The sequence below is a fragment of the Musca domestica genome, unplaced genomic scaffold (assembly GCF_030504385.1).
Source record: "Musca domestica strain aabys unplaced genomic scaffold, Musca_domestica.polishedcontigs.V.1.1 39, whole genome shotgun sequence".
Lineage (NCBI taxonomy): Eukaryota > Metazoa > Arthropoda > Insecta > Diptera > Muscidae > Musca > Musca domestica.
In genome coordinates, this window is record NW_026712326.1 from 8,875,449 (window position 1) to 8,903,274 (window position 27,826).

Here is a 27,826-nt window from a genome sequence, read left to right on the forward strand (position 1 = left end):
CGTAAATGGGCCATGTCGGTTTACGTTTTCGTATAGTCCCCATATAACAGTATCTTCCGATATTCGGTATTTTCATGATTTTAGCGACATTATTTCAAATTTCGTACTGGAAGATCCTAATGGGTACTACTACAACTATGACAAAATTTTTGTATGCAGGCCCACGACTTCGTAAAGTCCCTATATAACGGTACCTCTTAAAAGTCGGTATTTTGATGATTTCAGCAACATCATTCACCGGAATCGTTCCAAATTTCGTACTGGAAGATCCTAATGGGTACTACAACCTATGACAAATTTTTGTATGCAGGTCCACGTCTTCGTATAGGCCCCATATAGTCGGTATTTCCATGATTTCAGCAACATTATTTACTGGAACTATTTCAAATTTCGTATTTGAAGTTCGTAATGGGCAAAGTTCGTACTACAGCATATGACAAAAAGGTTGACGTCTTCGTGGTAGTTTTCAATTTTTTTTTTTAAATCAAGTACCTTCCAAAATCTTTTAACCAGATTACTTGCGATTTAAGAATATCTGGTTTTGGGACCTGTATAACTCTGTATTCAAAATTTTCGTATTACAATTTTTAAAATAGATTCTATTTTTGGTGATAGCAATGGAATTTAGGAATGCTTCATATTGTGAGTGCTGCTCAATTATATTTGGGGGTCTCTTACTCACAGAATATAACAGCATTTCAAAATTGATATTTTATGGACCCAGAGCACCGATGTATTATTCATGCTCATCAGATTGTATAAAGCAAAATAAAATTTCTCGTAATTCATTTCGATTTTGTTGTTAAAAACTAAATACTCTCGTATTTATTTTTTCTACATTATCGGAAAGACATACATTTTAGAGCCTAGAAAATGCGTGTAGATCTTATTTAATGAAAATATAAGCGCTGCCATCGTTTTAACTTATTACGATACCTTTTTTCAGTCTCATTAGTTATTCTTAAGAAGCTTATTATTTCTACTTCCGCAAAACTCTTATTCTTCCATGCTTTTTCTATTTGTTTACAAATTACATATTCTACGCTTTGATATGTTCGTATGTGCGTCTGTGTGTGGGTATTGGTATGTTTATCTAAAAATGGCTTCTGCATGACTGTTATATTGAGTTTCCGTTTTATTTGAGAATCTAACAATTTTACAAAACGTTTATATTCTTCTTCTTCCTCTTGTGTAAATCGACTACGCTCGACACCTTCGTTCGTTTGTTCGTTCGTTCGTTGAAAGCATTCATCAGCCTTCAAAAAAGGCTTTCATGGCCATCATGTGAACGCTTACTTACCATTATGCTTTGCGAATATTTCATGAGTCCCCCGGTTAGAGGGATTCTTTCGTCATCAAATATCATCCATGTCGCCCGACAGCAGCCATAGCAGCAGCAGCCGCATGCTTGTCCTTTTATCATCTGGGGGCTCTGGCTGCCAGGCAGCAGCCTGGACCCAAACGGATGAAAGGACAAGCAAAAATTCATTAACGACTAACAACAACTATTTCGCTTGCCCGAACTAACTAACTCAAATACAGACACTCTCTTCCATTTGCTAAAAATAACAAAACCAACAAGAACAATAATAACTAGAACAACAACAACAAATGAAGAAAGAAAACCCAAAGAAATTACAAATTGATTTCTTTCTTTTTTCTATTCTTCTTTTTTCTCTCTTCTCTCTTTCTCTATTTCTATGTATGCTTCTCTTTGATATCTATTATATTGTATATGTGCTGTCGTCATATGTCTCTTTGGTTTTTGTTGTATATCTCTTCCTTCTCTCCGCCGTTTGTTCTACTCATGCCACAACGAAAACGACAACAACATTAACAACTCTCTCGTACAACTTTGTGTTGTGTGTGCGTGTGTCGTAACTGCTGTGATATAAATTTCATATCCGTTTCCGTTTCGACTATTACAAAATCGTTTCTTTTCTTCTCTTTCAAACGTTTTTTTGTGTGTGCGTGTGTGCGGACAACAAAACAAACAACTTTGGTATCCTTGTTCTATCAACATACTCTAAATGTATAAATGACTACATATCCATATACGTGTGTGTGTGTTTATTGTTAAAAACCTATTAAAAATTTACACTCACACACACACACGTCAACATACATACACTCATCACAATTGATGTGATCAATGTTTCTTGTACATATCTGTGTGTGTATGTGTGTCTCCGTCTCTGTCTTTGTATCCCCATTTGTGTGTGATTTATTTCGATGGCTATATTTTAAAAATGAAAAAACAAAAACCAACAACAATGAAAACATTAACAACAAAACTACACACAAATGCAAATAACTACAACAACAACTACTATATTATGTTACTAACAACAATAATAATATTTATCCACAAAAACAACAACAAACGCTGCAACATTTCTCTCGAATATCAAAAAATTCGAATTGTCAACACTGTTTTCTTGTGTCTCTGTGTGTGCGTTTACTCAATTTGCTTATAATTCTCACTCTCCCACCAAACAATCAATCAAACAAACAACCAATATCAATATTCCAATAATAATAGCGTGGCACAATACAACTATACAATTTACAGAGCACAACTATGCCCATACTCTCGCTGAACTCGCATAACTTACCCACGGGCACCAACAGCTACTCGGCCCTGGGGCTGAGTGGTACCGGCCCCACCGCAGGCTTGCCGCCATTGGGCGCCTCTCTAACGCACCCCTCAATACCCGGCCTGGATACGAGCGCTCTGCTGGGTACCAGCGGCTTAACTGGTCTGGGTACCGGTCTGGCTGGCACATCTTCGCTTTATGGTCTTGGCAGCGGCGTCAGTGGGTTGGCTCCCGGTTTACAGAATACCTTTGGTCCACCGCCTTCATTTCTCGATGTTGCTTCGTCCGCATCATATCCCTTTACATCGGCTGCCCTGCGCAATGCTACCAAATGAAAATGCTGGAAGAGATCGATATACCGTTGACACGTTACGGCAATCGTAGTTCGCCTTGCTCACCGATACCACCTAATACCTGGGGCTTGGATGAATTCCAGGACAGTCTGATGCACAGTCGAAGTGGTTTAGCTTTAGCGCCATTGGATTTAGAAAGTAAGTACTTATGTTTTTAATTGCTAGATGTTGTTTTAAGTCTACCCAACACCCGAATATAGCTTAAGCATTTGTAGATTTGAGTAATTTGGTTGCTTGCTTGTTTAAAACATTATCCTTTTCCCTATTTTTTTTTTCTCTTATCATCTTCTTTATCCTTAGCTCGCAATCATAATTTGAACAATGGCATCAGTGAACCTCAAGTGGATATGTTGGATATACCTGGCAAAGGACGTTGTTGTGTATTCATAGCCCGTTTTCCATATGATCCACCAGAGTAAGTAATGAACATTTTTAATAAGCCTATTTTTTCCATAGTATGGAAAAACACAGATTTGTTCATATTCACTCTGGAGCAAAACCTGTTCATAAGCAGGATTTCTCGTGGAATTGTACTGCCGAGTCATTTCCGTTTGAAAACTTAGAGTGGGAGTAGATACACTCTAAATAGAGCAAGAGTTTGATCTAGGAACAACGCTATGATAAAAAATAAAGAAGTTCCTCTCATAGTTAACTTAAGATAAGGAGGCATACCTCCGAAAAACTCACTCGAATACTCGAGTGAGTTTTTCGGAGGTAATGTATTGCAAGGGAACGGTGAGTTTGCTAAACGAAAGCTAATAGGCTATCATTTGCTAAGTTGGTAAAGACTGGAAACAATGATCTTCAACGTATTTGTGTTTGTTTCGTGGAGAATACACATATTTAAAAAAGAAAGAAAGGTATCACAAAAACTAAAAGAGCAAGAGTAAAATCCATTCCGTGCGATTTTTTTCATTCACTACACGCATACACGTCATATGTGAAATATTCATGCAAATGGAATGGATATCGACACATCCGATTGAATTCAGCCCAAGTAATTCAAATTTGGTAAAAATCGGTTCAGATATAGATATAGCTTCCATATATATACTCCACAACAATGATATTTGAAATACAACAGATTTTCCCTCTGTCAAAGTTTATCGAGATCGTTCAAATATATCTTTATCCGATTTGAAGTTTATTGTGCGCCAAAGGGTTAATATCAGCCCTAATGGAGTTTTTGCACATTCTCGAAGAAAAACAGTCGGCCCTGAGAATTTTTTTTATGGGGACCACTTTTTGTGGTAATATGGGTACTAACGGGTGTGGGTACTAAAGGATTTCCCAAAAGGGATTAAGGATTTAGAAATTACTAAATGTAGAAAATCGATATTATTCTCGTGAGATCGCTAAGAACTGGGATTTTCAATTTTTTCAGAGCCATCATTTGATCACAGGTATGGGGAAGAAGGAAATTCAGCTATCAACGTACTACAAGACATTCGATGAATGGATAAAGCTAGAAATATGAAGTTTAGTATAAATTTCACACATACATCTATACAGCACATATGTACAATTAAACTATAGAACTGGAACGATAGAACCAAAAATCTGAAATTTAGTATTAGAGTCTCCTTGGCACACAAGACTACGACAAAAATGTGTTTTTGGATACTTGAAGTAAAAATATTGGAGATGTGCTTAAATGTACTATTTTTTAAAAATTAAAACCCGGGTGTTGGGACATTTGTGCAAAAAAAAAAAAAAAATCGAAAATTACTAAAGACTACTACATATTGCACTCTAGGTAAAAAGCGTGTCAGATTTTTCATGTGGGTTCATTAACATACTAAAAATGCACGAGGAGTAATAAAATATATTAAATAAAATGCAAATGGTTATAAATCTATGAGAAGTGTTAAAAGATACTAAATATAGTATAATTGTATTATTGATGTTATTTTTCGTTGTTAGAAATCACTTACCATATTTGTTCGAACGTGCCAAAAGGTACTACTATTACATGAGCCGTTGAAGATAGGATCCTACATTTGTTGGAAGATTTCTTGTTTATGTGAAAAACAGTGACTTTTGAAAACACGTGTTAATAAGTATTCGAATATATTCGTGCCGTTAGTTTTTAGCGTTCGAGAAGAAATCGCATGTGGATCGTCGTTAAGTTATACCAGGGTGGAAAAGTCCTTTAAAGAATCAATTGCAAACATGTTTGAAAAATACCAAACATCAAAAACAATAACTCCCTCAGTTTCGGCGACTATCGAATGTGTGATTATTCATAAAAGGGTCATAAGAAGGGAGGCCTGGGCCCCTCCGAAATTATTACTTTTGTGACATTTATAGTACATTATATATGTAAAATTAATTACATATAAGATACCTCTCGAAATTCAGTATTTTGATGATTTTGTTTGACAACCTCTCTGTCAAAAAGTTGGCTATGAAGGTCCGCCTCTTGGAATAATACAACGCAATATTTAACATTTAAAGACAAAATGTGCCTCAGCAAGATAACGGTTTGAGACTCCAGGTCTCTTTGGACCAAATCCGTTGCAGGACAGTTGGAGTCGATCTGGCGATGTTCGTCCGTTTGTCTGTCTGGCTGGCTGGTGCGCACGATAACTCTGGAAGGGAGTATCCGATTTGGCCCAAACTTGGTACATCCTAATATAAATATCAATTAGCATTCGATTTTGCTCCAACTTTGCAAATCCTAATGTTTTCATCAGTGTTAGGTCAGGTGCGAAGATGAATAATATCGGTTCACTCCATCAAGGACCTCTCCCACAAAGGGTCAAAATGTAGGATAATTATAACTTTATTAATATGTGACATAAGAGACTTCAAATTTCACACTTCACAATATTTTATTACCATAATCTGGTATGAAGATGGGAAATATCGGTCCACTCTTTCTAGTACCTCCCCACAAAGGGTCAACATTTTGAATATCCATGAAGCTCATAAAACGCGAAATTAACATCCGATTCCATTCAAACTTGGCACATCCCAACATTTATATCAACACAAGATCTGTTGTAAAGGTGTTAGCGATCGGCGATACTTCTGGTGCCTCCCCAACAAACGGTCAAAATTTTGAATAACAAAAACGATCATAAATCATTTTGCTAATGCAAGAACTGTTGTGAAGATGATAGATATCTGCCAACCCCGTCTAGTACTTCAGCCACAGGGCCACAATTTCAATACATGTATCTGTCATAACTTGCGAAACAAGAGAGCGATTCCTTACAACTTGCTATCTAAATATTTCTTTCAACTTTCGCAACCTACCACAAAGAGGGTCAACAATTTGAATAATCATAACAGAAGTCAAAATATATTTAAATAATTTAAATCTGTCAGCAAAATCGACTGATATTTCTTAATTTGTTAGTTTTTTGACCAAAATTTATATAATTATCCTTCACATAATTTTTAGGGATGCCGAAGGTGAACTCTCATTATGTGCTGGCGACTATCTGCTTGTTTGGACCAGTGGTGAGCCACAAGGTGGATACCTTGATGCTGAGTTGTTGGACGGTAGACGAGGCCTGGTGCCTGCTTCATTTGTACAGCGTTTAATAGGTAATATTTTGAAAATATTTCCAAAAATTAAATGAGTTTCTCAACCATAATTCTTTTTATCCTTCATATTTAAACAGGCGACGATCTCTTAGAATTCCATCAAGCTGTGCTGTCCACTTTGCGTGATGCCGAAGACGGTTCCATGCAATGTGATTCAACGTCATTGCCCTCATTACCACCACACAATCCATTGCTCACCCACACCCAAGAGGATTTGGCCAGGTTAAGTGAATCCCATACAGATTTGGAACATGATCAGGATGACATAAGTGATAATGGTAAGATTTTCAGCACATAAAACATGTTTTTGTATATTTTTTTTGATTTTTAACACCTTCTAACACCAACAACAATCATTTTGTTTATTGGAATTGTTGTTTTGCAAGTAAGAAGATTTTTTTCAAGTTATATTTTAAATGAGAGTAAGCTAGATTTTCCACGGATTTGTAGGGTTGTTCTTCGTTGATTTTGTAGCGAAGCTTAATTATTTGAAAAACTAATATTTAATTTCTTCGTTTCTTTTGTTTAGTACCAGCCCCAAAACATTTAACTCTGGAAAGGCAACTGAACAAAAGTGTACTGATCGGCTGGTCGCCTCCCGAACCCTGTGGCTACAATCTCATCGACAGCTATCATGTCTACGTGGATGGTGTGCTTAAAGTAACCGTCAAAGCTAATGAACGCACACGTGCTCTTATAGAGGGCGTGGATTCGAATCGGGTGAGTTGAAGCACACAAAACATCACTCCAACATCATCTAATCATAAAATAATTTCTTTTTCCTCCTTTCAGCCTCATCGCATCAGTGTCCGTAGTGTCACACAAAATCGCCAGCAATCCCGAGATGCCGCCTGTACAATGATCATCGGTCGTGATACCTCACATTTGGGTCCATCATCGGTTCGTGCTACACACATAACGTGTTCATCGGCTGTCATAACATGGCTGCCAGCCAACTCCAATCACCAGCATGTCGTCTGTGTAAATAATGTCGAAGTGCGAACTGTTAAACCGGGTGTCTATCGTCATACCATAACCGGTTTGGCTCCCAGTACACAGTATCGTGTTACGGTCAGGGCAAAACATTTGCGCGCTCCCGGTGGCTCGCAGCCAGGACAGGGTCGTCCACAAGAAGAAGCTCCCGGAGCCTATGCCGATTTCCGTACATTAACTAAGGGGTTACCGGATCCACCACAGGTAAGTGAAAGGGGGGATTTCGTCAAATCAAAAATATTACTATAGTTTGGCCACAGTTTTACACGAATTTCTTTAATGGACACGAGGACATATTCCGCTATAATAACGAACGCAGGAACAAAATTCCAATAGAATTCCACTGACAACATCTTTTAATACCCTCCATCATAGTATGGAGGGTACATTTAGTTTGTCATTCCGTTTGTAACACCTTGAAATATACATTGCACCTCATATACATAAAAGTTCGACCGGGTCGAACTTTGAATACCCTCCACCATTTGAAACGAATTCGGCAATTTAAAAAAAAAAAGATCTATACAAATCTTAAAAATTCCGGATATAGCCGTTATATTAGGGTCTAGGCGACGACTAAATAGGCAACTTTTGTCATAAGCCATTACAATATTCGAATGCGAAACTTGAAAAAAATTGGTGAATGATGTCGCTAAAATCATCAAAATACCGAATGTCGGGATGTACCGTTTATGGGGGCTATACGAAGACGTGGACCTGCACAGACAATTTTCGGTCATCGGCTGTAGTATTCATTACGAACTTTAAATACGAAATTTGAAATAATTCCGGTGAATAATGTCGCTTAAATCACCAAAAAATAGGGAGGTACCATTATATGTACGTGGACCGATATGGCCCATTTTCAATACCAATAGTCCTGTAGATATATTTCGCTTGGAAGCTAGAGTGATTTCCACGGACAGACTGGTCTAAAGTGTATATTTCAAGTGCTACAAACGGAATTAAAAACTTAATATATCCTCCATACTATGGTGGAGGGTATAAAAAGGTGTAGTGAGGCCTAATCCGACCTTTCGCATTAAAAGTCAAATTTTCTAAATCGATTGATCTATGTTGGGACTTGGGTGTAGGAAATTTTAGCTGGATGTGACAGTATTCGTTTGGTGGATCAAAGCCCAAAGGGTTTTGTGGTTTGAGACCTATTTTTAGTTTCCTAAAAATATAAAACTTTAACCCTAGTCAAAGGTTTCCCTATATTTTAATCTATACTTCGCAAAGTCTAAGATCGAGCTGGAATTTAGTAGAAACTTTTAAATCATTGACCTGTTACACTTTTTGATATAGGCCCCCATATTAGGGTCAGTTTCGATTTTAAATATTTTTTACGATTTAGTCATATTTTATTCAAGTTTATATGGGCAATTGAGAACTCTGATCGGATGTTAAAGAGTTATAGATTATTTATGAAGACGTTTGGGAAGGTAGGTAATTAGGTGTTCCAATTCGGTATTTTGACGATACGTAGATAATCAGGAACTTGTCATTGTCATTGCCTCCAAAAATAAGAAATCTCAAATTGTAATATTTTTTGCTTTTGTTTTTTTTTTCAGGAAATTCAACTTGAGGCTGGTCCTCAAGATGGTACCATTCTAGTGACATGGCAGCCAGTTAATAGGCCCACATCATCGGGGCCTGTAACCGGCTATTCTGTGTACGCTGATGGTAAAAAGGTAACCGATATCAATTCACCCACGGGTGATCATGCTCTGATAGACATTGGTAAATTGGGTACATTCAATCCAAGAGCCGTGACTATACGTACGAAATCGCGTGACTCACAATCGGCCGACAGTGCACCCATACTAATACCAAGTGAGTAACATTTACGAAAATCAATATGGATTCATGTGAAATAATTTTGTTATCCCTTTACAGATTCTGTACGAAATGCAGTGGGCAGAAGGGGACCAAATCAAATGGGCATGGGCATGGGTCCACAATTACCCCAGGGGCCACACGGTCAAATGGGTATGCAGCAGCAAATGATGGGCCAGGATCCGAATCAATATGATCCAAATCAAATGCATCCACAACAACAGCAACAAGGGATGCAACAGCAAGGAATGCAGCAACCCGGCCAACAACAGCCAGGACAACAAGGTCAAGCGGTAAGTGTCAATAACAACAATAACAACACCATTGGCATTTGTTACATATTTTCAAACGAAAACAAAAAACAACATCTTTGTATTTTCCCCCAAGAAAATACACAACATTTCAATATCAATCAACTCTTTTCAAAAGTCTTACTCTTATACTTACTCTTATACCTAATACTACTACCATTATTCTTTCTGTGTTGTCAAAGTTATTACCACCACAACTACATACATCCAAACTGTAAAATACTTCTTTACTAACCTTTAAAACTTTTTTAAAAAAACGAAAAAAAAACTTTACAAATTTCCACTAAGAAACTAAATGCCCCACCCTGTTTAACAGAATTGCTGTACATGTCTCTCTCTAACTTTTTGTTGTTTTCAAGCACAAGTTGGCAACTCTCTCTCTCTCTCTCTGTAACATATGTTCAGCTTCACTACACTGTACAAAATAACATTGAACATTATCATTTCATACAATATAAAACAAAACAATATTTAACCATTTAAAGAGAAAAAAAACAACAACAAAACTTTAAATAATTCCACAACACAGCTACAGTTACAACTCTTCTTTCACAAACATAAAACTTGATTCCATTTTGATTTGCCTGCACTTTCTACTACTTCTTGATTGTGAAAAAATACTAAAATTAATTTCATTTGCAATAAGTGTTTTACCTCACTTAAAACGTTCCGGTTTTCTGGAACACTGCCACTACTAATATGCAAGACCAGTTCCAAACATACTTATATATATTTTTTGAATACTAACATACGTGGGCAGAGAATTGAGGAAAATTGTATTGGTGAAAAGGCTTTTAAACTTTCAGGACATCCTCGCTTATCCTTCTCATTATTTCACTTATCCTTCTCCATTATTTCATTTATCCTTCTCATTCTTATTTATAACATTTAAAAGAGATTAGGTTTTATTCAATTTAAACGAAATTATGTTTATTGTGCTTTGCAATTTGGCGCCCAATAGTTTATGGCAAGTATAGCTTAGAAAAAGAAGAACTCGTTATATCAGAAACCAAGTTTACTGTACTGAATTCACTTATCTAAGCCTTCTTTTTCAAAATGTGTCTCATCCATAAGAGACTTATACATGGCTAGTAATTTAAAAACCTTCATGGCGTTTCTGATTTTAAAACCGCATTTTGTGGCGAATAGCAAACAAATGAAGAGGGTAAACAAATATTACAGATATAACTACCGTCATTCAGTCTCCCTGTAGTGGGTGATAATCTAAGAAGCACAATATCTTTAATGAGCTGAAATAAAATGATTAAGTGAAAACATCTTTTTCTATATCCACTGTGATGTTATTAGAGTTTGCAACATTTGAAAGTTTGCCACTCGAGACCGTATTGAACTTTTTGAGTTCGACCTTCAGAGCTCAGGCTTGCTCGATTGTAGCGGGAGTGCTCGAAGAGTAGAAGTTTTACAAAAAATATTAAATCTCCGAAAACTGGTTCGAATTCGAGAAAAGAGTGAAGCTGGCTGGAATAAAATATTTATGTTTATTCTATTTCATTCTTAGAGTAAACTCTCACTATATTTCGAGTGATTCGACTCGACCGGTGTCGCGCCCTACACAAAACAACACAGTGAAGAGTACACTCCATTAAAACTCCCACTCTTCGAGAAATCCCGCACGAGAGCAGGTTTCACTCCGAGTAAAAAAAAACATATTTGGCGTGTGGAAAGTACACATACATCCAAATGAAACAACAAATTGAGTATACTCAATTTTATCCTCACGAATTCGATTGAACGTGTTTGGTTTTGTTTTCTTTTTTGCCGTGGGTTAGAAAATAGCAGAAAAACTCTCTATTTCGAATGACTTGGCTCCCATTTAAGTTTGGGGGTAGCGTCCCCACAAAACCAAAAGAGTGAAGAACAAATTCTACATAAAACTCCCACTCTTCTAGAAATGCTGCACGAGAGCGAGTGTCACTCCCGAGTAAAAACGAGCAAATCTGGGGTCTGGAAAGTACACATACCTCCAAAACTCTTCCAGAAATCTCGCTCGTGCGTCTATTCCCGAGTGAAAACGAGCATATCAGAGCTTTGGACACACTTACAAATAAAACAAAAATAGAGTATACTCAATTTCTTTCTCTCATCAGCAGGAGTACTACTCCATGTTGATTACAAGCCGCTATCGGTACCAACGATGATTGATATGAGGCTAGTTTCCCAATTACCTAAAGTTCATTCTTAGATGCGTCGTCACATTGCATCTTTGTTAAACCACGTTTTCAAAGAGATCATCGCTCTTTCGTTCAGAGAACTGCACAAACGTTCTTAAGATCGGCTACAGGAATATATGTTCGAAACATTATCACAGTTTCTTTTTTTCTTTCCAAATATTTTATCTTCCAATAATTGAAGTGCATTCTTATTTCTTAACAGAGACCAAATATTAGTTAAAGTTTGAAATAAGCTTTAATAGTCATGTCCTACTGATGCTAGAGTCAAGAATCGAACCACATTATGTAAATATATGATAAAATTGTGTACGACAGTTATGTCCTAATCATTTTTAATGATTACCCGAAAGTTAATGGAGCGAGCGATACGCCAAATCGAAAAAATATACAAAGTGCCAAATCTTCCAAATAAATAGCGCAGAATTTTTGAGGAATTATTCTTCCCCAGTATCGGAGATCGTTGCGTTCGAAGCACTTGCCTCATCAAAGACAGTTGATTCTGCCAAACACATCAGATTATTCGAGAACACTATTCACAGGCCAAGTTGAAAACAATTTTATTGGTGTAGAAAATCATGCGTGGAAATCCGCAAGTGAATATCGAAGCCTTGTAGGATGAAATATGAGATCCACTAAAGTGACGTGAGGGCCATCAACATTTTAAGATCTGCATTGCAATTATGGGGAGAGATTATTTCCTTTTTCAAAACGGATATAATTCCCATGGAAAATTTTTCGGTCTACTTAATCCCCACAGCTACTTGCAAAAGTTATAAAGTTTGGAAAGCTATGAATAGCGTAGTCGGTGTTGAACATACCCCATAGAGGAAAACTTCAAGCCACGTCCACAAAAAAAAATATTTAAAAAAAACTATAAAGCTTAAATACATATGGGTGGAGAAAATCTCAATTTCATGATTTTATCACTAATTTCTTCGGAATGCTAAGAGATACTAGCACATTTGGCACAACCTTAGAAAGGCAACAGTATAGGCTATAATGTAGTATGTAGATCTTAATACCCATACTGGGTCCATTTTTAATCTTTCAGGGTTTTCTCAAAAAGTTCCGGTACAAAAATACCATAATATGACCAATTGTTCGATAGGTATTTCCATAGCTTACATAGTTTGTACATATAAGTTCTGTAGAACCGGATGTTGTATCCGAACTTTGGGATCGAATAACCAGGTAACCCAGCATTTCTCACACGGAAAAATTACTTTGCCGTTATGACCGAAAAATGGTCACACTCCCCTTAATTGTAATGGGTCATGGAGGATTATGAAACGGCACCACTTTCTGTATTTATATGGTAGACGGAACTCCCACGCCAGGGGTGTACTCATTATAAGGAGTGAAAGGTTCACAGAGGTCTTCTATCAAGAAAATAAAGGAACTACCACCTCATATTTCGTATTGGGCGCCAATTTATGAAAATTTGCTACTCTGTACTTAACAATTTACGTGGCAAATCCATCGGAAGGACTCAAAAAGGTATATCGTCCGTGTTATGCTTAAGTGTTCCATAACATATTTTTTTAACTCTTCGAGATATGTGTGATTTTTTAAAATTGATCAGTTTTCCAAAATCTGTTTTTGTTTTTGAGATATCTAGGAATAGGCGAAAAAAATTGTAGAAGCTTTTAATAAATATATTTTATACTTAATAATATAAAATAAATAAAGCTTCTGTTGAAAATTTGTTTAATTTAGAATTTATATTCTCAAAAATATAAAAAAATTTGGAAGAATAAGCTTTTAAAGAATTCTACATCTTTGGTTTTTCTAAAGACGCTTGTCTGATATGTTCCAAGGCTAGTTCATGCATTATTCTTGAAACGAATATCAAAATTTAAAAGTTGAAATGAGTTTTTCTCAAAGTAAGTAAAGAGGTTAATGATTTAAAGATCAATTATATTTTAACCCATTGTTGATGTCACAAACAAAAATTAACAATCTAAATTAAACAGATACCAATACAATTTTCTCGAAAATATTTTCCCACGTTCTCCAATTCTCACACTTCTTACCTAAAGTTATTACTAATACACTTTAAAATCCAACACCTATAAAACTGCATACACAAATGAACACTAGAATCTTTTGAATGAAGATGAATTATTTGAAATTATTGTTTTTTTTTGGAATATAAGAAAACCAAGAAGGCACAAAAAAAACTTGTTTTTTAAGAATCCCTTTAAGCGATTACACTTTTAACGATTATTAGAAAAAGTATTATTTAAATTAACTTTTAAATTTAACTAAGATGTATGTAAGTTTTATTGAAAACCATTCAGTCCCAGCCTTACCCAAGCCCCCACTTTGTTTTGAGCCAAGGCGTTATCAACCAATTAAAAAATTGCTTGCCGTTCAATTTTATCTCCTTCTTCTTCTAAATCTTGTGTTAAAAACCGAATCCTAAAAGGATTGGTTTGTTGTGGCATGATTTATAATTGAAAGATCTGTTAAAACGATTATTAGCTGCAAAGCATTGAATCAAAGTTTTGTTTTATAAATCAAAAAAAAAAAAAAAAATCTTTTCATTGTAACGAAAAAAAGAGAGTTGTTTATCCCCCATTTTATTTAAAGTTACCAAAAAATTAAATTAAAAAAAAAAAATTACATCATGACATTTTGTATATTTTGTAAATGGTTGAAATTAAAACATAAATTCCTACTACCCCCCTCAACTCCTCAACAAAACCAAAAAACAAAAAAACAAACAAATTCATCTGTGTACAAATGCAGGCCGACGGAAGTTCTGGTTTATTAGGAGGCATACTCGGCGGCCTCTTTTCCAAACAAACACCTCAGACTCAAGCGACTCAAAATGTTAACGTAAGTCTTAACTCATTCATCACATTTCAACAAAAAAACTTTTTGCTCTTACCACTCTTTTAAAATAATTATTACAAATATATATTTAAAAACATATTTTTATTCAGAATATTCTATTTAAACGATGTGAATCGTTTGAAAATATTTTTATTGTTTGTAACTTAGTGACAAAATTTGTTCATATTTTTTTTCTTATTAATGAAATGCTTGATACAATATATAATTACATAGAGATTTATTTAGTGCTATAAATAATATACATATCTATTTATATTATATTCCTTTATAAATAAAAATATATAAAATAGTTTTAGTTTGTAGGTTAGTTGAATACTTTATATCAATAATTTAGGATTATTATTATTTCATTGCCCTGAACAGAACTAATCACAAAAACATATTAAAATGACAGCAGTTTTCATTATTTTTTAAGAATAAGAAATATTTTCTCGAAGAATTTTCTTTTCTGAAACATCAATAGTCCATATGCATTTTGTCCTATATTTATAGTGTTATATCTTTGTAACAATACAGGGTGAGATAAAAAACTGCAACAAAGTCAAACGCCAAAATTTTTACATTTTTTTAACTTTTATTGAATGAAAGCAAAAAAATGTCGGAAATAGCATTGAATTTTAGAATATGTTTAGATTTGTTCGAATTGGTCAATTTTGGTACGAATTATGGCCTTCAAACGGCCAATGAAACCGTCACACCCTACCCGAATGTTGCTCTGCGGTATTTTGGCCCATTCCCGTCGAAGCGCTTGCTTGAGGTGATCGACACTTTCGTATTTTTTAGTGCTAACCTTGCCTTTAGAGCTAACCAGACACAAAAGTCCAACGGATTGGTATGCGCAGATTTTGTTGGCCATTGTGCGCTGTAAATGTAGCGAGGAATGTCATTTTGTAAAATTACTTGGGTGGCGCGTGCTGTTTGAATGTCCGAGATCTGCGGCCAAAATGTTTGCGTGCCCAAGGCTAAAAAACACCCTCCAGAATATTTTCGCAATAATATTCGGCATTTATTTTGATGCCTCGGCCGATTAATACGATCGAAGAGCGGCCCACACCATCACCATGGTCGACGCTTGAGTTTTGGTTGCCAACCGAAGGTGCACATTTTCAGCTGACCTCTTTGGCAAGTAAACACGATCATTTTCTTTGTTTACAAACTGCTGAACAACGAATGTTTTCTCAACGTAGAAAACCTAATTCGGCAGTTCTCCACTCTCGGCCAAGCGAAGAAACTCTTAAAATGCTGGAGTGCTCTAACGATAGCCACTTGTGGTTTTCCAGCCAAATATAAAGGAATCACACTATCACGCTTGAATTAAAAATTTTGCGCACATCTGTGTTTACCAGTAGGCAGGTTAAGTTCGTAAATGGGCCATGTTTCCACGTTTTGTTTTATTTTTATTTAAAAACCACAAAATATATAAAATCAAAAAGGGTCCAGCTGTTTAATTACAAATTCGGTGTGGAATCTACATGCATCACTGTATTTTTATGCGGTAAACTCCAAAGTAGCACGTGCATCCAAAAAGGCATTATTTACACTCTGCATTCGAACAACAAAAATGTGGATCAACACTCATTTTCCAAATTCAAATTTTTATACCCTACACCACATAGTGGTGGGGGTATTATGTCTTTGTGCATTTGTTTGTAACATAGAAAGGTTACTTTTGAAGATCTACATAGAATCACATTCTGAGTCGATTTATGCATATCAGACCGGTCGTTAGTCACGTATTCTTGTGAAAAAAATTCAGGTCGCATTTATTATCCGATTCAGATGAAATTTTCCAAATAATATTTGTATTGAGATTGGTGATATTATCGGATCAGATCTAGATATAGCTCCCATATATCTTCCATCGAGTTCGGGCTACTTGTGCACCAAATGGCCAATATAAGTTCAAATTACCTGAATTTTGGCACATCCAACCGAATTCAGTCTAGAAGCAAGTGCATAAATGTTAAGAAAATCGGTTCAGATATAGCTATAGCTTGGACATATATGTTTCATCCGATTTGGGTTTAAAATCTCTCACACGCGTAATATGCAATCCACAAGAATGATATTTGTTGCTAGATAGCTTATGGATCTCGAAAATATCTTGTCAAATTTTATCGATTTCGCATCTGACCATATATATCTTTATCCGATATCAGATTTATTTTGCACCAAAGGGCTAATATAATAATAATGATTTTTAATATCGGGCATCAGATACTGCTCGAAAATACTTCTGCCATATTTTAACGATATCGGCCCAGATCTTTATACAGCTATAGCTTCTTCATCCAATTGGTTATTGCTCACCCTTTAAGTAATATCAGCCAAAATTGAATAGATTTTTTTATATTTAACCGAATTTTACTATTCGGTGAAACTCGGTCCGGTTATCTATTGCTCCAATAAATATTTTATAATATAATCCTTATTGAAGTCATATCATGCACCATACAGCAACGTTATTTGGGTCATATTTGGTATGATCTACTTCACTTAAATTCCCAATTTAATTTTTTTTTTTACGAGAGCTCTACTAAAAACGCATATTGGTGTAGGGTATCATATAGTATCATGATCATGTTAACGGAGAAGTGGAAAAATATATTTTTTTTTTTTAAATATTCTCCATCACCATTTACAAATATCTTTTTGTGATTAGTACTGTTAAGAAAATATATAAATATTAATTTTTTCCCCAAGAATTTTAAAATTATTACTGAAAAATAGATTTTTCCTTCATCTTTCGAAAGCAAAAATAGAGCATTAGGAATAGTGAACACAACAAACAGTTAGGTCAACATTACAAACATAAACATCATTTCGAAATTAAAGCTGTTTCTCACAGTGTACATGAACATTAAAATCACAACACCACATTAACAATTACATTCCATGTAAAAAATACTCTCTCAAGTACACTGTAAAAAACAATGGTTGTCTTTGTAACCTAACCAAACTGTCATTTAGGTTACACTCACTCGCTCACTCATAAACTGACCTAACTCTATGTGTATCATATTCAATGGCTTTGTACTTCTCTTGATTTTTATTCGTTTTGTTTTTATTATTTTTATACTTTGCCGTTCAAATCGTATCCGTTTGGGCTTTGTTTTTGAGTTGAAAACTTATTTTTTATTTCAAAATACATATGTATATCAAATTATGTGTTTCCTGTTAGCTTTGTTCTGCAAAAATAAAAAACAAATACCCTATATACTATTATCTACCTACCAACCAACCAACTAACCCAACCCGCCTCCAAACCCAAGTACATAATCAGACCTACTACTTACTACCTACCAGTGCTACTACTAATACCCACCCAATACCCAATTATGATTTCTCTGTTCCAATACTACTACCAATACTAAATTCATATATCGTTTCGTTTTATTTTCGAAATATTTTAACCCCCCAAAACTAAAATCCAATTCAATACTAAAAACAAACTTTACTCTTTCATGCACACACTGGGACATTTGTGGTGTCAAAACTTATTTTGATTGAGCTTTCCGTGAAGTTTGAACGACATGGCAATGTCCGCAGTGTGATTCATCTGGATGTGGGTCTCAGAGCTGTTTTTAGTTTATGGCCAGAACGTGCGCCCGCAAATGTCCCAGTGTGTGTGCGCCTGTCTCTATCTCTAACAATACGAATACGAATTGCATACCATGCCAGTTTCAAAACTACAAAAACTTTAAACTTTGCATTTGAAAACATTTGAAATTTACAAAATTTTGCTTTACAAAACAAAAAACAAATCTTTTCCAAATCCAAAAAACTAAAATTAAAATCAATTTGAAAAATAATTTAATTCGGGTTTAAACCATTGAATTGAAACTAAAGGGTTACCCACCGGGCCAGCAGCAGCAACGCATGATGCGGCCACAAGGACCTCAGGGTATGCAGCAGCAGCAACAGCAACAACAACCGTATGGACCTCAAGGCCCCATGGGTCCACAGCAGCGTTTCCCCGGCCAACGAGGACCTGCCCCTCCGGGTCAAATGCAACCTGGTGGACCCATGCAGCAGCAAGGCATGATGCCAGGTCAAATGCCTGGGCAAATGCAACAGCCCGGCATGCAAGGTGGCCAAATGCAGGGTGCTATGGGCCTTCGAGGTCCGCTCAACCAACAACAGCAGCAGCAGCAACAACAACAACAGCAAATGCAACAGCAGCAACAAATGCAGCAGGGCCAGCACATGCAACAGGGCCAACAAATGATGCCCGGCCAACAGGGTCTCACGCCCCAACAACAGCAGCAACAACAAATGGCCGCACAGAAAAAGCCACGCTATTTCGTTGCTATGTTCGACTATGATCCAAGCACAATGAGTCCCAATCCAGATGGATGTGACGAAGAACTGCCATTCCAAGAGGGTGATACAATAAAGGTAAGTTACGCAACGACAGAACTGCTTCTTGGCTAGAATTTAGTTACAGCATTTCTTTTCTGTTTTCGGTTCGTTTTTGTTTTGAACTTTTGAAAGAAACAAGAAAAGAAATCAAAAATTTATATTCCAAAAAAGTTTGCATTGTGTGCAAAGATCAGAAATTGGCTTGGCCTTGGTATTTACTTAGTAGACATTGTTTGTTAGGCTAATGAAACACAAAAAAAAAAAACTAGAATACGCCTTGAGTTTTCTTTGTTAGAAGAAAAAGTTAAAAACCCCAAAATCAAATTTACAAATAAATAGGCAGTATTTTCGTTTGCCAAGAGTTTTACTTCCTACACCTTTTGAAAAATGTTCTCTAAAAACAATAGAATTAGTTAAACAGTTTGCCATTCAACCTTTTGTTAATATGCCGATACAATATCAAAATTACAACAAAGTATCGCAAAATTTTCCAAAAAGTACTATAACCTATCACAAATCAATATCTACAATTATGCTGACAAATTTTTTCGTATTCGGTATATTTTAATATGTGCCTCGCATTCCATGTATAAAACTCAACAAAAAAGTAGGTGATCGAAAGAATCTTTTTTATATACCCCCCACCATTCATAGTATGGAGGGTGTATTAAGTTCGTCATTCCGTTTATAACTCATCGAAATAATCATTTTAGACCCAACAAAGTATATATATTCCAAGACGATTTAGCCCTGTCCATCCGTATGTGCGTCTGTTGTAATCACGCTAAACGAATTAAAATAGGAAACTAAAATTTTGCACAGATCTCTCATTTGTCTGCAGGCAGATCAAGTTCCAAGATGGGCTATATCGGTCCACGATATCGTATAGCCCCCATATAAAGGTACCCCCCGATATTCGGTATTTTGATGATTTTACCCACATTTTTCAACGGAATTGTCTGAAATTCTACACAAGGTATTCTTTGTGAGTACTTTACCCCCAGACATAGATATGTCTATATAGGTCGACAATATCGTACACCCCCCATATATCGGTACCTTCTGATATTAGGTATTTTAAAGATTTTGACAGAATTTTCAATGGATTTTATTATTTTGAAAATTTTCTAATTCGTTCCAAATGGTGGAGGGTATTCAAAGTTCGGCCTGGCCGAACTTACTGCTTTTTTACTTGTTAATATTAGCTTCACGGTCTGAGGCCTTATGTAGACATTGATACATTATTTTGAATGAGATTTTTAACATTTCTGTATAAAGCGACCGAAAAACCCTTTCATTCAATTGCTTAGCGGTAATATCATCATGGAATATTTTCCCAATCGTAAATATTGCGAAGACAATGTACATGGTCATATTATCGACTTAAAAAATGGTTTCTGCTTCTTGTACCTTCCTCAAAAATGGTCAATATTTTCAAGAAGGAAAATAAATCTTTTTTTAAGCAAAGAAAGTTTATCGTTTCACTCCTTCAAGTAAATCCTCCACAAAGGGTTAAAATTATGAGAAATCAAAATTTTCCAAAGAAAAACTTCTCAGATCATAATGTTTGTATGAGGCGATAGGAGACAATCGAGTTTAGCACTTCAGGTAACCCCAACTTAAATAAAATGTAAAATGTGTCTCCGTTTCTTTTCAACATTTCTATAAATGTTGAAACTGACATAAAGATGGGACACATAGATCAAGTCCTTCTGGTACCCCCTCACAAATATCCAGCACCACATTTTTTAATGCATGAAGGCGAAAAAGACTGCTACCAAGAGTATTCCAATGCGATGTGTTATTTGGGTATGCAAAGAAAAACTTCAAGTTTTAAGATACGAGTATGTAAATGATTGCTTGTTTTTTCATAATAATGAAAAAGGTCTGTCTTTACTAATTTATTGCCTTTCAGCCAAATGGCTTTCACGAGCAGCCCTTGAAGCCAACAACAAATCATCAACTTAACACGTATCCAATCCTAATCAAAATCTTGCTTTATAACTAATTTTTAAGTAAAGTATCAAAGTAAGAATTATTGTATATTAAATTTCATTGAAAAAAAGTAGATTTTTTTTTTCCGAGTTCCGAAAATTTTCTTATAATTCACTGTACAACAGGCAGTTTTGGTTGTGGAAAATTCCAAGTGAACTTGACAGTACTCGTTTGTAGATTTAACCCCATAAAGAGTTTATGGTTCGTAGGCCAAACATTGTTAAGGCCCTTACATAGTTTTTACCATATTCCCAGAGACTCTTACTCTTTGAGATATATTTAGAAACTTTTAGGAAAGAGTTTTAAAATTTGACAGAGATTTTTGGATTATATCCAGATTCATTGGTACAAAAAATTTATCAAAAAATTAAGGAATATTTTCAGGGTTTTTGGAACATTATTGCAAATATTTTTTTTTGATATGCAATAAAAATAGAGATTTATTTTCTTTTGTAACTTATAGTGAAATTTAATGAAGAATATATTTGTTCTTGGCGTTGTCCTTTTAAAATGATGCTTTGTTGGAGATATTTTGCCTTAATTTTAACCCAAAAATGTATTTTTAATATTTATAAATTCCTGATGTTTATGTAAGATTAAGACTTTTGACGACTTCTGGAACCTAGAAGACCCCTTTTTGACTTCCATAAGGGTTAATATAACAAAACATTACTGTTATTATTATTGGAAATATTGCCAAAAAATGCAGGGGTTCAGAGGAATCTTAATCCGAAAATTTCCAAAAGTGTGGAAGAGCCCTTGCCCCTTCTGTTTAGGTTACTTTGCGATGTGAACTTTCAAAATGCCGATACACGTGTTTTATTTCTTTAGTTTTATTTTCTTAATCTGCTGGATTTTCTCTGTAATTATTTTTTGTGTTACACAGTGTAATTGTCACTTCAAAAGTGACAGCCATCGAAATAATGGCTAATACTTGTGGGAAAATCCTGTGCCTTTTCCACAAATGGTACAAATATTCGAAAAATCAGGCTGTGTCGCCGAAATTGGAAACTTTACAAACATTTCTCTAGTTCTACCTTCGTAAATAGTGATTTTAGATCCAACTTAGATCAGATTAATGTCTGGTAAATATTTATTTGTGAATCTTTTATTTCGTTACATCTAACCGCTGCATGTCTGTAAGGATTTTTACAGCAGTTGGCCATAGGTTAATACTAATTAGTACTATTTTTATCTTCTTATATTCGAAGCATTCGTATTAAAACAGTGTCAAGATGACACCTCTTCAGGGGTTCAATCAATATTTGTTCTTTGGACTTTTTCAAAATCTTTGAATGTTAGAATGGATGTAATTATGCCCTTGAATAGCCAATGAGTCACCTTAGGACCAAATCACCATTTTGAGCTTATTATCCTCCATCATGTTTATTATCTATGAACCTTATTAGCTCTATATTGGATTTGATTTTTCCAGTTATGATTCCTATCTAAAATTTGCTATGTTCAAAAAACAGCAAGAATCTAATAGTTTTGAATTTTTTTTATCGATTTCATAAAAGGAACATCTGTTATCGTAAGAGGGTTAACCTTAATGATAGTACCAATAGTCCTTCCTCTGTTTTCCCGATAATTGTCTGCATAGGTGCAAGCTAATGGTAAATCTCGAAACTCGCATTTCTTATGATTTTAACAATATATTTTCCAACTGACTTGTTTAAAATTCTGTATATACATTTTGAAATGGCATTCACGTCTGGTGACAATATTTCCCGGCATTGAGATTTTTATGATTTTTCCACACTCTTAATATAAACCGAATCCTGTAGCAGAGAATTTTCTATATTGGTTCAAGATTTGGTATATCCTTATTTAACATTGTCTCCCTTTATGATCTAGTTTCAAAATTAAGCGAGTATGAATATTGAATCTTCCGATACTAAAGTTTCTTCTAAAAGTTTTCTTTTCTGGTATTGAAAGTTCGGATCGGCCAAACTAAGCTTGTTTTTAATTGTTTACATTAAACATTTTCAATATAAAAACAAAATGTTTTACCTTCTTCCAAAGTCGATGATACAAATTCGCCAATTCACCGGCGCTTGGTTCTGCCTGATATTTTATTGTTGGGAGGTCCTCTTTAATGTAGGTTTATCAGGTTCCTAGATTATATTCAACATTTTCTTAATAAATTTTAAATTTCAAAATTTCTTGAAAAAGGTGTTGGAAGAAACTCTTTCACTCAATCAAATAATTAATTACTCTTAGCAAGCACTCACACATTCTCAGTAAATTTTTGTATGATCCTAATTAATATTGGAATGAATGTTAATTTGATGCAATAATTAATGTAATGACATGAAGATTGTAGTTGATCAGCCATCTGCCAAAGTAAGTTCGAGTGCCCCGATCGAAATGATAATCCAAGGTAAGATTAGCAATACTGGACAAACCCTCAAACCAAAAAAGAAAAATAAAAAGAAAAAAGGAAATTAATAGACACCTTGTGGTCAACCCCGAAAAGTGTTTGAACCCGCTTTAAAAGAACCGCATCTAATTGAGCAACTCAAGAATCTGTAATAATTGGTAGTTTAAATATTTAGTTTGATCGGTTAGCTTCACATAATTCGATTTACAAACAATGTAATTGATTCCATTAAAAAATTAGTTGTGTTGTCAAATCATTAGAACCACCCCCGCCCCAAACACCCCAAATATTTCAATACAAAAATACATCCATCACCACCAATACCACCCACCACTACTATTACCACTGCCACTCCACCACCAAATCTCCCCCCGAACCATTCATCCTGTCATCTGTCCATTTAGTGGTTAGTAACCCTAGATAGAATAGTTGTTGCAATGATGATAATGATTTATTCCTATCAGCCTACCTATATATACCTCTATACATATAAACCGATAATATATAATATAACAAATATGCCTATATAACCTATTTAGATTAGAGTATTCTTGTTTTCGATTGTTCACCTTGTTCTGTATTTGGTACTTGTGCATCATATGTTTCTTTCATTCTTACCAAAATAAAATCAAATAATCAAATAAAAGTGTTCCAATGTTGGAAATGGCCCTTTCCAAAGGCTACTACCAACAACAGCAACATCAACAACTTTGATAACCGTTATGTGGTTTTGGAATTGCATTATGGTCTCATTTAATAATTTTGTATTCTCTGTTTCCATTCTCTCTCCCCCATGATTTAGGTGTATGGCGACAAGGATGCTGACGGCTTTTATTGGGGCGAGCTGCGCGGTCGTCGCGGTTATGTTCCCCACAATATGGTGACGGAGGTTGATGATGGCACCGGCCAAATGGGTCAAATGCCTCAACAACCTGGCGGCACTGCACAAGTTATGCCCGGTCAGGTGGGCACACAACAAAGTATGCGCAATGTTAGTCGCGACCGTTGGGGTGACATATATGCGAATATGCCGGTCAAACGGATGATCGCCCTCTACGACTATGATCCGCAAGAGTTAAGTCCGAATGTGGATGCGGAAGTAAGTATTGTCAATGTTGTTAAATGTATTTATGTATTTGTATGTGTATGTGTGTGCGTATTTATTTAGCGTAAGGCTGCTAAAATGGGTGGAGGAGGAGGAGGTCTATTTGGGGGATTTCTTGATAGTCTTGTGCCAACATTTGCCCAAGACATTCCTCGACGTCGTAACGTGAGTTTTTTGTTGTTGTTTTCCAATGGAAAATGTTAAATGTTTTGGAAATATTGGAATATAGCTTTATCTATAGAGTATAAATGGCTAGATCCATATAAGTGTCCGAAGTCTTCGTAATAACTTGATTTACATATCTACGAATTTATTTAAATTTTACAGTACCTATATTTTACCCATTTAAATCAAACAGGTTTTATTTATAATTATTTCCGAATTCATTAAAATTTTTAACGTTTGTAAGATTGAAATGTACTTTCCTTTGGTTATACAGGGTGAGATAAAAACCTGCAACAAAGTCAAATGGCATAATTTTTACATTTTTTTTAAATTTTATTGAATGAAAGCAAGCAATGTCGGAAATAGCATCAACTTTTAGAATAAGTTTAGGCTTATTCGCATTGGTCACCTTTGGCACGAATTATGGCCTTCAAACTGTCAATGAAACCGCCACACGCTGCCCGAATGTTGCTCTGTGGTATTTTGGCCCATTCCCGACGAATCGCTTGCTTCAGGTGTTCGACACTTTGGTATTTTTTAGTGCCAACCTTGCTTTCCAAAATACTCCAGACACAATAGTGCAATGGATTGGTATCCGGAGATTTTGGTGGCCATTGGGCGCTGGAAATGAAGCGAGGAACTTTATTTTGTAACCATTCTTGGGTGGCGCTTGGTAAGTGCGATGGTGCTGAGTCCTGTTGGAATGTCCAAGGTCTGCGGCCAAAATGTTTGCGTGCCCAAGGCTTTAATATACCCTCCAGAATATATTCTCGATAATATTCGACAATTATTCTGATGCCACGGTCGATTAATATGAGCGGAGATCGACTATCGGCTGTTATGGCGGCCCACATCATCACCATGGCCGGCGCTTGAGTTCTGATGGCTAATCGAAGGTTCACATTTTCAGCTGACCTCTTTGGCAAGTAAACACGATCATTTTGTTTTTTTTTCAAACTGCTAGACAACGAATGATTTCTTATCGGAGAAAACCAAATTCGGCAGTTCACCACTTTCGGCCAAGCGAAGCAACTCTTTAGCTCTTTTGAGTCTATTTTCTTTCTGTTGCGGTGTAAGTTTTGCACTTTTTGGAATTTCAATGACTTTATCCCGATCTCATTTTTCAATATTTGCCGAATGGAATATTGCGATACGTTCAGCTCACGAGCCATTTTTCGGCAACTGCGACGCGCTTCTTGACTTTTCGCACCATTTATGTTGATGTTGCCGTTTTTTCCGTCCACTTCCTTGGGCTACGCTACCAGTATCACGATAACGAGCGATGGTACGAGACACAAAATATTTACTCACATTTAAATGCTGGAGTGCGCTAACGATAGCCACTTCTGGTTTTCCCGCCAAATATAAAGAAATCACACTATGACGCTTGAGTTCCATCACTAATAACTTCTTCTTCTGGAAAATTCTAACCAAAATGCTTTTGTACGCTTGTAATCAATATAATGAGCTGTCACTGGAATAAATTTGACAGCTGTCGGACTTAGAAATGACAGCAGTCTGAAGTTGGTTTACGTTCATCTCACCGTGTATGGATTCCTCGCGTTGAGATCGGAGTTGGACTCTTGACGTTTTCTAGGACTTCAGTGGAATGTTATGACAATAGAATATTTTGAACCCGAATGAGGGATCCGTTTAAAGGGAGTTTTTAACCGAAAAGATCCCTTCGTAGACTCGCGTGGAGGTCAATTAAAATATTTGTCGTATTTTTATTTGCAATATTGAAGACACATCAACGGATTCCAAGAATTGTGTATGCAGGTCCAGGTCTTCGTATAAGCCCCGTATATTCGGTATTATGATGATTTTATCTACATTATTCCTCGTTTTTTTTTTTTTCAAGTTTCGTGCTTGTATATTGTAATGGCTTATGATAAAAGTATGCAGGTCCACGTCTTCGTATAGGCAGAATTTTTATAGTTTTTTTGAATTTCCAAATTCTTTCCAAATGGAGGAGGGTATTCAAAGTTACTGCTTTTTTACTTGTTGGCTCTACTTTCATAACCTGCTGTTATTCGGTTATCTACGTTCCTAAAATACTCACATGAATGGTACAAATTGGAACTTAAAAGTCAAATAAAGGAGCTACACTAAATGAGGGACTGAGTCAGAGATAGTACCGTAAGAAACTTCAAAATTCTCGGTTAAATATATACTATTTTTGTACCAGAACTTACAAATAATAATTAAAATCGTACAAAATTGTCGAAATAATACGTAATGCCTACAAAATACACGATAAATATAAATCTTCAAAAAACGGCGACATCTTTTCCAAAATTGTCAAAATGGGTATCTGTGTCAATATAAAAAAAATTAAAAAAGTAGGCCAAATCAGATAAAAGGAAATAATTATAAATAAAACCTTGTATTATATATTAAAAAAACAAATATATGTTAAACGTAACAAATAAATTTACGAAGGTATAAATTGTAAAACGATTTTACGAAAATCCAGTACTTAAAACCTCGATCTTATACTAACCGATTTTAAGGCTCTTCGTTGCTAGAATTCCCATGGAGACCTACAACCTACCACCACCACCGCCACCAACGCAAAGACCAACCCACCACCTACCAACAATGCCTACCACACAATCGCTTAGATATTACGACAACAACGCTTGTTGCATATTTTTGCTTTCTCTGCTGGCGTTCAACTTTTTTTTTTTGAAAGATTTCATTCTTTATCTGTTTTACATACATAAGGGTATATATTTAATTGCATCTGTTTTTTGTTTTTCCCCCAAACGAAACCAAACATTTCAATAAAAAAAACAATCAGCAAGTGGAATTAAGTTTCAAAACGGGTGAAATCATACTTGTGTATGGTGATATGGATGAAGATGGTTTCTATATGGGCGAATTGGATGGTGTTCGTGGCCTTGTGCCATCGAATTTCTTAGCCGAGGCGCCCGACACATATAGTAATCAAATGATGCAAGGTGGTGGCCCTGCAGGACGCGGTGGCTTGGCCAGTCAAAGGGGCAGAGGTCAAGGGCCGGGTGCTAGAGGACCTCCACCACCGCCGCGCGACAACATGATGCCTGGTATGGCTGGGCCACGTGGTCCCCAAGGAAAGAGTAAGTAAAAGTATTC

General features: G+C 35.7%; 1 protein-coding gene across 1 annotated transcript in view; it reads left to right on the top strand.

Moving 5' to 3' along the window:
- LOC101895731 (uncharacterized) overlaps positions 1–27,826 on the top strand; it is a 134,832-nt gene that overhangs the window by 89,384 nt on the left and 17,622 nt on the right. Inside the window, 13 exon segments of the mRNA XM_059126464.1 lie at positions 2,573–2,921; positions 2,924–3,088; positions 3,251–3,365; positions 6,360–6,505; positions 6,583–6,783; positions 7,035–7,225; positions 7,298–7,702; positions 9,073–9,334; positions 9,398–9,630; positions 14,592–14,681; positions 18,549–19,097; positions 24,242–24,538; positions 27,513–27,810. Coding sequence (XP_058982447.1) covers positions 2,573–2,921; positions 2,924–3,088; positions 3,251–3,365; positions 6,360–6,505; positions 6,583–6,783; positions 7,035–7,225; positions 7,298–7,702; positions 9,073–9,334; positions 9,398–9,630; positions 14,592–14,681; positions 18,549–19,097; positions 24,242–24,538; positions 27,513–27,810 — 3,301 coding nt within the window.